Raw genomic sequence first — 14,332 nt, forward strand, 5'->3', positions numbered from 1 at the left:
TAGACCAAATTTTTACCGGTTTGGCTTATTCAAAATATTTGTGAAAATATAGAAAGTTTTAGTTTATAATTAAAGTAAACGGTATGATACTAAATCATAATGAAAAATAATAATTATAAATTTTTTTGAATAAAACGAGTCAATCAATCTTTATCTCAGAAAAGTCAAATGATATTCTTTCTGGAACAGAGTATAATATTTTGTAACAACGAGAGGAGATTAGCGCGAGGTCGCGCTCCTGACCCCACCTAGCCGGTCTGTGTCTGTCCTTCCACGTAATGACGTAAATAGTAACACTGTCCAGTCCAGGAGCAACCCAAAAGCGTGGGCGTGGCTCCACCTCGTCCTTTTGCCAAAAATCGCAGTACAGGTCTAAAGAAATCTAAAATCGCACAATCGATGGCCGACGAGGATTATAACATTTCAGCGACTAGTTCGCGGACACGTAGCCAAAAGCGAAGCATTTGACGGAGGCGAGTTTTAGATATTTTCACCCGCTCCGTCAGTCAGCTGCTGCTTGCACGAGACGTCGGTACGGGCGGCCGAGATCTCCTGGCCGCCTCGCCCAAGCGCGCTCAGCCGTTCCTTGCTTTTATTTTACTCCCCGGCCGCGGCGCCGTGCGGCTGGCTCTGCATTCTCCCCTCCGGCCCTCCCCTCGTCTTCTCTTCTCTTCTCCCCGCGGAGCGAGCGAGAGAAGCAAGGCCGCTCCGTGCCCCCAACCCCGCTCACTGAGCAAAGCGGAAAAAGCGAGGAAAATATCCTGCTCCAGCGAAGCACCGCAGGCCGCAGCCGCAGCCGCAGCAGAGAAGAGCAGACGCCATCGCCCGCAGCCGCCGCCCCCGGAGAATGGTGCGGGCCGGACCGCGACGGGCGAAGGAGGGCGCCGCGGCCCCCGGCGGCCCCCGCCGCCGCTGATAGTAGTCTACCTGCTGCTAACCAGCCATCTGAAGGCACAGTGGTCGCACGCGAGGGGCCCGGATTGATTGGGTGATAGGCGGCGGGCGCAGATCCACCGACCCCCTCGTCGTGCGCCTGTGTCTCTGGTTCCGGTCCGTGTCCCCTTGGCCGCTTGGTGGAGGCCGGAGGCGTGGTCGGTGCGTTTGGAGTTTGGGTATGGCGGGTGGCGGCGAGGGGGATCGCGTGGGTGTCGGGGGAGCCCAGCAGTTCGTGGACCGGAGCAAGGTGAGGATTCTTCTCTGCGACGGCGACGCCACCAGCTCCCGGGAGGTGCTGCGGCTCCTCTGCAACTGCTCATACCATGGTTAGCCTTAGTCAACCTTTGCACCCCCACGTACTTAGTTTCTCTAACCGTTGGGATTTCCGGATTTAGGACTCTGCTTGCTTCTCACCATGGGCTTAATCATTAGTAGTACTATAGATACTACCAATACGATGGCTTGTAATGATAGGGATCTGTTGGGTGTCATGTGTGCCTTCAGCTTACTGTTGTGCTGCTGTTGTGACGGTAAACTTTCTCTTTCAGTGACCTGCGCCAAGTCTCCGCGGCAGGTGATCAATATCCTCAACTACGAGGGCGGCGAGATCGACATCATCCTGGCTGAGGTCGATCTTCCGGTCTCCAAGTGCTTCAAGATGCTCAAGTACATTGCCCGGAACAAGGACCTGCGTCACATCCCCATCATAAGTAGGCTGCATTCCTATACTCTGCCTGCCTCGTGCCTGTTACTGTGATTGTGCTTGCTGTGACCATCCTCCTGTTCGATGGAACCGTGCAGTGATGTCCAACAGAGACGAGGTGTCTGTTGTTGTCAAGTGCTTGCGGCTTGGCGCCGCCGAGTACCTGGTGAAGCCGCTGCGCACGAATGAGTTGCTGAACCTTTGGACCCATGTGTGGCGGCGGAGACGGATGGTAAAGGGCACTATGCTGACTCACCTTAACCTCTGCGTTTAGAAGCATGCTCTAGGCTGAGATGCTCGTAGGCGTTGATGTACCGCCGTGAATTATTCTTTAAATCGAGTGCTGGTGTTGGCAGCTTGGTTTGCCCGAGAAAAACTTCTTCAATGACAACTTCGAGTTGGTGCTCTCAGAACCTAGCGATGCCAATACCAATAGCACCACCCTCCTCTCAGACGAGACCGACGATAGGCCTAAAGGAAACACGAATCAAGAAACAGGCACCTCAAAGCAACTTGAATACGAGGTAATGAACCAAGCACCCATTTGGAAGATTGTTGCAGTCCAGGTTTTTTTTATGTTTCCAGTTCTGTTCTTTGACGTTGCCACAAAGATCTGCCCTTTTGGCTCTATGTTGTATGTTGATGACATGCTAACAGTATACTTGTTTAAATGCCCTTCCACTTGGCGTGTTTCAGTCTAATCCTTCGGTTGCTGAGCCCGACCAGAGAGAAAAGATGGAGGGTGTTCCAGGCTCTGCCCTAGATGCCAGTAAAAAATGTAAGATGTTTCAGCCGGACCTTTGTTCTGCCCTGGAATATCTGATCTTGTATTGTTAATCACCTTTATTTCTCTATCTGTTTTCTGATCAATTATTTTAATTGCCAGCCTCTCCAAGAAGAGCGTTTTCACGCCCTATAAAAACTAACCTGAGGGTTGCCGAGTCGTCTGCATTTCTAGCATATGTCAAGCCAAGCACCCCAGCCACCAGCTCATTTGACAGCGAATTACAAAGGGGTGGCAGCCGATTAGATTCCTTGGATAACCAGGGTAATTGCTCTAGCGCAACCGATAGAAGTGACACTGGTACTGATGTAAATATTCGGAGTAAAGAAGCTTTTGAGATGCCTGCGCAGTACCCTATGGTATGGTTTTCTTCCTCTAACATGCATATGGAGCGAAGCAGCGAAGGCCATAATGATACTTCAGGAACTCCACCTGCATACCATTTCCCATTTTATTACCCAGGGATGGTAGAGCACAACATGGCACTTTCGTCGGCGCAAGATTTTCAAGCAAACATAAACAATGCTCAAGCACATACACCGCCAGCGATGCTTCCTCAGTACAATGTTTATCCTCAGTGCCATGGTTTACCTGTGATACCATCATTTCAGTTTAATCCTTCTGGCATGAGTACGCACTCAAGTCATTTACCAACGCAAAATGTGTGGTCATCGGCATCGAGCACACCACCAGTGCCTGAGGAAACATGCAGTCGCTCTGAAAGGAGGGCTGCAGCACTTGCCAAGTTCAGGCTGAAGAGGAAAGAGCGCTGCTTTGACAAGAAGGTGAGGTATGTGAACCGGAAGAAACTCGCTGAAACGAGGCCAAGGGTGCGAGGTCAGTTTGTTAGACAGCCAACCAATACGGATGTCATCAGCATTGGAGATGATATATCTGAAGACGAAGATGACGATCCATCGTCCAGGGAGGTAGATATGGTTTCTTCTCCAGAGTAGTAGTGGAGAGGTCCTCCATGTGAAAAAATAGACTGCAGATGGTTACTGCTCATCTTGTTACAACTCAGTAGACCTAGGCAATACACCCTTTTTGCTCACACACAGTATTACATTTTTGTCCCTAAAACATGTGGCTGTTACCCTGGTTGCTTTAATGAAGAAATCATCTTTGATAAAGTGTAGCTGAAGTTTTGCTAGTTATTGTTGCACAGACCAGTCTAATCAATATGATCTTATGGCAGGATAATCTTTTGAGAAAAACAGGGCTATTATTGTACATTCCTCCTATTATTCCTTATTCCATGTGTCTTTTAGATGACCAAGGATCCATTTCTGGAGGAATGGGGAACTACGTTGATTAATACTCATATGTTTATGTTGTGTGTTAACTAGTCAATTTATAGGTATCACCCAAAAATTCAGCGGCAGCTTGGACAGATCAAACAACTTTATATCCTAAACAATGAATTAAACAAGGAAAATTGTTTAACAGCCAAGAGTTAAAAAAACAGTTAAAACGGTAAGAGAACAGACTTAAGGCTCTTTGATATCTGTGGAGTCGTTAGAACTTATGAGGTTTTTGAATGCACTAAAATTAATAGTTAGCTGCTAAATTTAGTTATAGTTATCCAAACAATCAAGCTAATGGTTCAACTATTAGCTACTTTTAGCGAATTATCTAATAGTTAGATAGTTACTCCCTCCGTTTCTTTTTATTTGTCGCTGGATAGTGCAATTTTACACTATCCAGCGACAAATAAAAAGAAACGGAGGGAGTATTTTTTAGCTAGCTAATTTCATTAGCAAATTTTTAGCCAACTAACTATTAGCTCTAATGCATTCAAACACCCCCTTAATTTGAATGCATTAGAGCTAATAGTTAGCTGCTAAAATTAGCCGCAGACATCTAAACAACCTAGATAATAGTTTAGCTATTAACTATTTTTAGAAAATCTGCTAATAGTTAGCTACTTCTATTAGTAACTTTTTAGCTGCTAACTATTAGCTCTAATGCATTTAAACGGGGCCTTAATGTCTAATATAATGTGTAATGATATGTCTACTATCCATGACCCTATTTGGCATAGCTGCTACGTGTTGAGAAATCAACTTATTTGAGAAGCTAGTAAAAAGCATCTTCTGTTTGTTGTCTACTTTTACTTTATTCTGAGAAGCTGTTAAACTGATAAGCTATTGTAGAAGCTGACTGTTTAGCATAACTTCTGCTTAAATCTGTGAAGAAGCTAAAAATAAGCTGTGCCAAACAGGGTCTATGTCATTATATCTATCTAATTGTTTGTCTTATTATGAGAATTGTGTACTCCATCCAGTCTTCAAATACTTAATGTTTTGGATATTATCTCATTATCATATACCAAGGAACTATTAAATAGGGTTGTTCTTCTCCATAGTAGTGTTAAGGTTCCAAACCAAACATAACAAGATGTTAGCCTAGATGGTTGCAAAAGGATCATTATAGCTACGTGAGATCAAAATCTCGTGGTAGGTGGTAGTCTTTTTATGCGTTTTTGGTGAATAATTAGAAAAAACTATGGGCGTGATTGATAGGTTGGTTTGGGTCCGCGAACCAGACCCGACGTTGTCAAGGGCCTTAGCGTCTAGGGTAGGTGGCCCTCGGCTACGGAGATCGTAGCCGCGGTCTGTTGTCTTCTCCGGCGAGGTTATGCCCCTCTGCCGTCGGCTTAGTTGAGAGAGATTAGATAATGATCTTTCTTCCTTCCAACTCAGGTTTGGTTACAGAAATATATAGGCCTCTACGCCTAACCGCATGGAGCTAACTGCTCCCTAATTCTAGGCATGCAAATAACCCTTAATTCTTGTCGGGGACCATAATTAGGGGTACCCCCAAGCCTCATAATCTCAGCTGGTAACCCCCATCAGCACAAAGCTGCAAAGGCCTGACGGGCGCGATTAAGGTCAAGGCTCAGTCCACTCAAGGGACACGATCTCGCCTCGCCCGAGCCCAGCCTCGGGCAAAGGCAGCCGACCCCGAATGATTCACGTCTCGCCCGAGAGTCCCCTCAAGCAACGGGCGCACCTTCGACTCGTCCGAGGCCCAGCTCGGATAGGCTTCGCGGAGAAGCAACCTTGGCCGGATCGCCACGCCAACCGACCGTATCGCAGGAGTATTCAATGCAAGGATCGACTGACACCTTATCCTGACGCGCGCTCCTCAGTCGACAGAGTCGAAGTGACCGCAGTCACTTCGCCGCTCCACTGACCGACCTGACGGGAAAACAACACCGCCTGCCCCGCTCCGATTGCTGTGCCACTCGACAGAGTGAGGCTGACAGCAGCTAAGTCCAGCCTCGGGCGCCATAGGAAGCTCCGCCTCGCCCGACCCCAGGGCTCGGGCTCAACCTCGACGCCGGACGACGGACTCCGCCTCGCCCGACCCCAGGGCTCGGACTCAGCCTCGACCTCGGAAGACGGACTGTGCCTCGCCCGACCCCAGGGCTCGGACTCAACCTCGACCTTGGAAGACGAACTCCGCCTCGCCCGACCCCAGGGCTCGAACTCAGCTTCGACCTCGGAAGACGGACTCCGCCTCGCTCGACCCCAGGGCTCGGACTCAGCCTCGACCTTGGACAACGGTCTCCGCCTCGCCCGACCCTCGGGCCTAGACTCGACCTCGACCTCGGAGGAGCCTCCGCCTCGCCCGACCTCGGGCTCGGACCGACCACGTCACAGGGGGGCCATCATTACCCTACCCCTAGCTAGCTCAGGCTACGGGGAACAAGATCGGCGTCCCATCTGGCTCGCCCCGGTAAACAAGTAATGATGGCACCCCGCGTGCTCCATGACGACGACGGCTCTCAGCCCCTTACGGAAGCAAGGAGACGTCAACAAGGATCCGACAGCCCCGACAGCCGTACTTCCACAAAGCTCAAGCGCTCCTCCGACGGCCACGACATCACATGAACAGGGTGCCAAAACCTCTCCGACTGCCACGACGGCATGTACTTAGGGCTCTGACTCCTCTCAGCTAGACACGTTAGCACATTGCTACACCCCCCATTGTACACCTGGGCCCTCCTTACGCCTATAAAAGGAAGGTCTAGGGCTCTCATACGAGAAGGTTGGCCGCGCGGGAGAACGGGCTGGCGGATAGTCTCTCTCTCTCTCTCACTCTCCCTCGCGGACGCTTGTAACCCCCTACTGCAAGCACACCCGACTTGGGCGCAGGACAACACGGAGGCCGCGAGTTTCCCCTTTGCTGTTTCTCCCCCCTTTGTGTTCCGTCTCGCGCCGACCCATCTGGGCTGGGGCACGCGGCGACAATTTACTCGTCGGTCCAGGGACCCCCCGGGGTCGAAACGCCGACAGTTGGCACACCAGGTAGGGGCCTGCTGCGTGTTGACGAATAGCTTCCCGTCAAGCTCCAGATGGGTAGTCTCCAGCAACCTCTCCAACCCGGGACGATGCTTCGTTTCGGAAGTCTTGAGTTCATGTCCCTCGACGGCAGCTACGACATGATACTCCTTACTTCGCCGCGCGACAGCGACAATGGCGGCCATCAGCCCGCCCACCGGCGGCAGAATCGACGACGTCTTCCCCACGTGGCGGAAGAGCAACATCCGGGTCTGTCCCGTCACCTTCCCCGCCGATGGAGGAGGAGGCGGGGCAGGCATGGCCAAGCAGGAGGCGGCACCTCGTCGGCTGTCGAGCGAGTCGACGGCGCCGGCGCCCTAGCGGGGGACACATCGGCCGTTGACCTCGCGTCTGAGACAAAGACGAGCGTCGTCTCCCCGCAACACGCCAGCTCCAAGCAGACGGACGACGCCAGCACGCTCGCGAAGGACTTGCTGGGCGTTAGCCTCGTACCTGAGACAACGGTGCAGTCCGTCCCTGACGCGACTTCGTCACCACCCGTCGATCAAGAGGTACCATCCGTTTCCCATCCCATGCCTTTTAAATTCAGCTGCGACCCACCAAGCGACCCCGCTTCGGTGGACGCTTTCATAAAGGCATGTCCAAACCCTCCGGGGTATCATATGCGGTCACCCTGGGACCGGCTGACGGCTGTCTCGACCTACGGGCCTCTGGGTTCTGAGGAAGATGACGAGCCCGACTCTGGTTGGGATTTCTCCGGGCTCGATAACCCCAGCGCCATGCAGGACTCCATGACCGCATGTGACTACTGCCTCTCCGATTGCTCCGATAGCAGCCATGGCCTCGGCGACGAGGACTGTGGCCCAAGTCGCGAATGCTTTCACATCGATCTAGGGGGTCTCGATGAAGGCAACCATCTTGGTATGCCGAAGGACGGTGATCCCCCTAGGCTTGCGCCTCGCGTTGACATCCTTCGGGAGCTAGCTGTGGTCCCAGTCCCTATGGGGGGTCAGGACACACAGCTCGAGCAAATCCGCGAGGTACAGGCCAGGCTCGACGAGGAAGCAGGACAACTTGTGCAGCTTCGGCAAAATATCGGGCAGGAGTGGGCAGGCCGAGCACCGGCCGGAGAAGCGCGTCATCTGGCCCAGGACGTCCAGCACCGCATCGCCGACGATGCCAGGGCGAGGCTACCCCCGGCTTCCAGTGGGGTCGGCCAGAACCTGGCTGCAGCAGCGATACTACTCCGAGCGATGCCGGAACCATCCACCACCGAGGGGCGGCGTATCCAGGGAGAGCTCAAGAATCTCCTGGAAGATGCCGCGGTTCGACGGGTCAAAAGCTCTGCCTCCCGAAGGCAGGGGTACCCCGCGGAGCATCGCGCCGCGACTTCCCGGTTCATACGGGAAGCCTCGGTCCACACCGGGCGCATGCAGAACACAGCGCCTGCGGCCTCGGGTCGCCTCGGCAACGAGGACCACCGTCGCGACCGTCGAGCCCACCTCGACGAGAAGGTGCGCCGAGGCTACCACCCCAGGCGTGGGGGACGCTACGACAGCGGGGAGGATCGGAGCCCCTCGCCCGAACCACCCGGTCCGCGAGCTTTCAGCCGAGCCATACGACGGGCGCCGTTCTCGACCCGGTTCCGAACCCCGACTACCATCACCAAGTACTCGGGGGAGTAAAAGCCGGAACTGTGGCTCGCGGACTACCGGCTGGCCTGCCAGCTGGGTGGAACGGACGATGACAACCTCATCATCCGCAACCTTCCCCTGTTCCTCTCCGACGCCGCCCGAGCCTGGCTGGAGCATCTGCCTCTTGCGCAGATCTCCAACTGGGACGACTTAGTCAAAGCCTTCGCCGGCAACTTCCAGGGCACATACGTGCGCCCTGGGAACTCCTGGGATCTCCGAAGCTGCCGCCAGCAGCCGGGAGAGTCCCTGAGGGACTACATCCGGCGATTTTCGAAGCAGCGCACCGAGCTGCCCAACATCACCGACTCGGATGTCATCGGTGCGTTCCTCGCCGGCACCACTTGTCGTGACTTGGTAAGCAAGCTGGGTCGCAAGACTCCCACTAGGGCGAGCGAGCTGATGGACATCGCCACCAAGTTCGCCTCTGGTCAGGAGGCGGTCGAGGCCATCTTCCGAAAGGACAAGCAGCCTCAGGGGCGCCAGCCGGAAGACGTCCCCGAGGCGTCCGCTCAGCGTGGCGCGAGGAAGAAGGGCAAGAAGAAGTCGCAAGCGAAATGCGACGCCGCCGACGCATACCTTGTCACCGCCGCCGAGCACAGGAACCCTCGGAAGCCTCCCGGAGGCGCCAACCTGTTCGACAAGATGCTCAAGGAGTCGTGCCCCTATCATCAGGGTCCTGTCAAGCACACCCTTGAGGAGTGTGTCATGCTTCGGCGCTACATCCACAGGGCCGGGCCACCGGCGGAAGGTGGCCGAGCCCACAACAACGACAAGAAGGAGGATCACAAGGCAGAGGAGTTCCCCGAGGTCCACGACTGCTTCATGATCTACGGTGGGCATGTGGCGAACGCCTCAGCTCGGCACCGCAAGCAAGAGCACCGGGAGGTCTGCTCGGTAAAGGTGGCGGCGCCAGTCTACCTAGACTGGTCCGACAAGCCCATCACCTTCGACCAGGGCGACCACCCCGACCGCGTGCCGAGCACAGGGAAGTACCTGCTCGTTGTCGATCCCGTCATCGGCAACATCAGGCTTACCAAGGTCCTCATGGACAGAGGCAGCAGCCTCAACATCATCTACGCCGAGACCCTCGGGCTCCTACAGGTCAATCTGTCCTCGATCCGGGCCGGCGCGGCGCCTTTTCATGGGATCATCCCCGGGAAACGCGTCCAACCCCTTGGGCAACTCGATCTGCCCGTCTGCTTCGGGACTCCCTCCAATTTCCGAAAGGAAACCCTCACGTTCGAGGTGGTCGGGTTCCGAGGAACCTACCACGCAGTGCTGGGGAGGCCATGCTACGCCAAGTTCATGGTCGTCCCCAACTACACCTACCTCAAGCTCAAGATGCCGGGCCCCAACGGGGTCATCACCGTCGGCTCCACGTACCGACACGCGTACGAATGCGACGTGGAGTGCGTGGAATACGCCGAGGCCCTCGCCAAATACGAGGCCCTCATCGCCGACCTGGAGAGCCTCTCCAAGGAGGCGCCAGATGCGAAGCGCCACGCCGGCAACTTCGAGCCAGCTGAGACGGTTAAGTCCGTCCCTCTGGACCCCAGCAACGACGCCTTCAAGCAGATCCGGATCGGCTCCAAGCTCGACCCCAAATAGGAAGCAGTGCTCGTCGACTTTCTCCGCGCGAACGCCGAAGTTTTTGCGTGGAGTCCCTTGGACATGCCTGGCATACCGAGGGATGTCGCCGAGCACTCGCTGGATATCCGAGCTGGGGCCCGACCCGTGAAGCAGCCTCTGCGCCGATTCGACGAAGAAAAGCGCAGAGCCATAGGCGAGGAGATCCACAAGCTGATGGCTGCAGGGTTCATCAAAGAGGTATTCCATCCCGAATGGCTTGCCAACCCTGTGCTTGTGAGAAAGAAAGGAGAGAAATGGTGGATGTGTGTAGACTACACTGGTCTAAACAAAGCATGTCCGAAGGTTCCCTACCCTCTGCCTCGCATTGATCAAATCGTGGATTCCACTGCTGGGTGCGAAACCCTGTCTTTCCTCAATGCCTACTCAAGGTATCACCAAATCAGGATGAAAGAGTCCGACCAGCTCGTGACTTCTTTCATCACACCCTTTGGCATGTACTGCTACGTTACTATGCCATTTGGTTTGAGGAATGCGGGTGCGACATACCAAAGGTGCATGAACCACGTGTTCGGAGAACACATTGGTCGAACGGTCGAGGCTTACGTCGATGACATCGTATTCAAGACGAGGAAAGCCTCCGACCTCCTTTCCGACCTTGAAACGACATTCCGGTGTCTCAAGGCGAAAGGCGTAAAACTCAATCCTGAGAAGTGTGTCTTCGGAGTCCCCCGAGGCATGCTCCTGGGGTTCATCATCTCCGAGCGGGGCATCGAGGCCAACCCGGAGAAAATTGCGGCCATCACCAACATGGGGCCCATCAAGGACTTGAAAGGAGTACAGAGGGTCATGGGATGCCTTGCGGCCCTGAGCCGTTTCATCTCGCGCCTCGGCGAAAGAGGCCTACCTCTGTACCGCCTCTTAAGGAAGACCGAGCGCTTCACTTGGACCCCCGAGGCCGAGGAAGCCCTCGAGAACCTAAAGGCGCTCCTGTAACACCATAAAAGCCATCAATTAAAATAACAAATTTAGATATTATATTAATGAGGGTAATGATTTTTTTTCTTAGTGTTTAACTATTTATTTGCATCGTTTTTCTTTGCATGCACGTGATTTCTTATCAGATGTTTAAATATCAATCCATTTTAAAAAGAAGTACTAGTAATTAAATAATAATTAAGTATTATAGTAATTATTAGTCTAAAAACAAGTACTCCATTTATAAATATTTTTGGTATTTTTTTTATGATTTTTAGAGTTCTTTAAAAATGAATTTCGGAATTTAAAAAAAAACCTAAAACTAATCGGCCGGCCCACCAGGGCCCAAAACCCCCTAACCCTAGAATCCCATCCGCGCGTGCCTGCTCTCTCCAGCTCTCCAAGCCGCCGCCTCCCTCACTTCTCTCTCTCCCTCACTTCTCTCTCTCACGCCGTTCTCTCTCAGCGCCAGCGCCCGAGCGGCCTTGCCCCAGCCGAGCGCGCCCCACCACGCGCGCAGGCGAGCCGACCTCGTGCAGCGCGCGCCCCGCATCCGGCCAACGCCGCACCAGGAGCGAGCTCCTGCCAGCCGAGCGAGCCGTCGCGACGCCCACCCCCGTGCAGCGACCACGCAGACGCCCAAGGGTCCGAGCGTCCGACAGCTAGGAACCAAGCAGACCCGCGCCCGTTGTTCTTCTCTGCATTAATGGAGCATCACTGCTTCCGTTTCTACCTCCTCTCCATTAGTCTCTGGAAACTGTCGCTGTGATGGCCATTGAAGAACCACCGGCGCCCAGTAATCACTCCCTGGTGTCCTTTCCCCTCTCCCCTCCTGCTCTCTATAAAAGGCAGCAGAGCCTCCCCATTCCTGCCTACTCGAGTTTGCCTCTCCCTCTAGCACTCCTCGCTCATCGCTAGTGCCGTTGTCGTTCGTTGCCGTTCATCGCCGGAGTTTGCCGTTCGTCGCCGGAGCCCGTGGAGTTCGCTGGAGTGTGCCGTTCGTCGCCGGAGTTCGCCGGAGCCACGTATTCGCCGTCCGTAGTCGAGCCCCTGCTTTTCTTCACCCGGCCAAACCCCGTCGATCCATCCCCGTCACACGCACGGACCCGAGGTTGATGACGACCCAAATTTATTTTATGTGTTTTATAAAGTACTTTTTGATTCGATTCATGAGTTGTATATTTTGTTTGTTGTAATATGAACACATGTGATTCCGATTTATGTATTTGTGTGCGCTACGGAATTTGTTAGAAATATGCGTGCACCGTGTTATTTCATGTAATCGACGCGTTGATTTTGGTTTAGAGAAATATGACGTAGATTTAATAGTCACACGTTGGTGATAAAAATACTAGATAAGAATTTATAGTCAATTTTGGTCACGATAAATTCTAGAAACTATTTGGAGAATTATAGGTGCAGTTTTGATGGATTAGAAAATGGTATAGAACTCATGTCATTTGAATAATATAGGATTTTAGATGATTTATCTAATTATTTTATTAGCATATTTTTTTTATAAAGAAAGGAGAAAATATCATTGGTAGATGGCAAAATAGGTTTTTGCTAGTCAAATAAACATGTTCACAGATTTAGAACTTAAAATTGTTAGAGTACTAGTTTATGTCAAATAACCTCGCTTGTGTTAGAAAATATTCAATTAGTAGTTTATGTAGATTTTTAGAATATTAATATTATTAAATTCATTCTTGCTATACTAACTAATTTGAGTTAGAAGGAATAAAAGGTATTAATTTATTTATTAGTATTAAAAGATAATAAGTATTATTTAATTTCATTGATGGTGTTAAAAATAAATTAATATTAGTTAAAATTATTGCACCCACTCATAAATTCACCATTAGGATTCACATTAATAGCCACAATTGAATTAATAAGTATTTACGCGATTAGTACGTAATTAAGATATGATTAGTGCGATAGGTTAATGTGTGCTTAATGACGTATTGGTGTATGTTTATGAATGGTGCATGTTTATTTATTGGTGTATGTTTTATTTTTGTATGTGCGCTATGCGACCCTATTAGAAGCGGATTGTGCGGTAGACGATCCGAACTCGTTCGAAGACGATCCGCAGGACTCGCTTGAGCAAGGCAAGTGGATTCTCCCTCTGCATATTCTGTTTGTACCTATTCATTGCATATAATAATGTTTACCTTTTGATATATTGCATAACTTGATAGGATAACCTAATTAAGGATTTCCTAGATTTACTACCTGTATTCCTTGTTTTACCTGGGAAAATTGTTAAGCTGTGCAAGATTTATGCTATCGCCCAACTTAATGATCCCTAATGTCACTCATTAATTGGTTTTAATGTTCCAAGGATTTAATTGGCAATTATGGCATTAACCCGATGGTTAAGATAACATTATTACAAATTTAATTGGAACATGGAGTGACCACCCAGGATAACAGTGCAACCACGAGTGCTATCATGGCTCTGGCTTTGGTAATTAGCTCTATATGCTTATTGCCTAGCAACCTTACCTGAAAGATGGGCAAGAGGGGGAGCGGTAGGTGCTGGCAGCCCACGTTAACATGGGGTCGTATTCTTGGCTAAGGTACTTCACCCAGGGGGCCACCACCATCGTCTTAGAAACCTTAGCGGGTTGCTTCGTATTAAGTGTATTTTGTGAAAACCTCATAATGGATCCCTAGCCATTCACCTCGGCAGTGTCTAAGGGTCCGATCAACCCGGGCTAGATGGGATACATGGCTTGTGGGTAAAGTTGTACCACCTCTGCAGAGTGTAAAACTGATATATCAGCCGTGCTCCCGGTTATGAGCGACCTGGACTCCTCACATGATAATTGAACTTGAAGATGGAATTAAATTGAGATCCGATGATCTGCCAATAATTTGCTTAAGTGGTTTTCACTTAAGTGTTTTTGTTATATTCATATTCCTTTGTTTAAGTGGGATATTTGGGATTCACACTTATTAGTAAGACAGGTGTTGTTAATAAAATATTGACCAACTAAAATGCTTACTGCTCAACCTTAGCCTCACCTTGTTATACCTGCATTAGTTTTTCCCCCACTTGCTGAGCCCCGACCATAAGTGAGCTCACCCTTGTTAATATTTTGATCAGAGGGTGATGCTGGAGACTTTGATGGAGATTTTATCGACGACGATGATTTCTAAGTCTAACGATGCGCCGGTCAACTTCCTGTGGAAGATTGCCCAATTGTTTATTTTCGCTTTACTTTGATGTGATACAATGTTTCAAATGATGTAATAAAGTATTATACTCTCTTTACGCCTTTATTGCATTGTCTTTTGATATATTACACTTGTGACGTCAACATATGTGTGG

General features: G+C 51.1%; 1 protein-coding gene across 2 annotated transcripts; it reads left to right on the forward strand.

The window, feature by feature from the left end:
- The first annotated feature begins 623 nt into the window (after window positions 1-623).
- On the forward strand, window positions 624-3,626 carry LOC100281433 (uncharacterized). Of its 2 annotated transcripts, none has more exon segments than NM_001154351.2 (6): window positions 624-1,262; window positions 1,485-1,646; window positions 1,738-1,871; window positions 1,996-2,163; window positions 2,336-2,417; window positions 2,526-3,556. In NM_001154351.2, coding segments are annotated over 6 exon segments (1,548 nt in total). In that variant the 5' UTR covers window positions 624-1,114; the 3' UTR covers window positions 3,380-3,556.
- The last annotated feature ends 10,706 nt before the right edge of the window (window positions 3,627-14,332 follow it).

Source organism: Zea mays, chromosome 4, assembly GCF_902167145.1.
Source record: "Zea mays cultivar B73 chromosome 4, Zm-B73-REFERENCE-NAM-5.0, whole genome shotgun sequence".
Taxonomy (NCBI): domain Eukaryota; kingdom Viridiplantae; phylum Streptophyta; class Magnoliopsida; order Poales; family Poaceae; genus Zea; species Zea mays.

Coding starts and splice junctions, on each gene's coding strand:
- LOC100281433 (XM_008678976.3), top strand. CDS start 1,595: ATGCTCAAGTACATTGCCCGGAACAAGGACCTGCGTCACATCCCCATC. Junction 1,872..1,995: donor TGTGGCGGCGGAGACGGATG/GTAAAGGGCACT, acceptor TGGTGTTGGCAG/CTTGGTTTGCCCGAGAAAAA. Junction 2,164..2,335: donor CAAAGCAACTTGAATACGAG/GTAATGAACCAA, acceptor GGCGTGTTTCAG/TCTAATCCTTCGGTTGCTGA.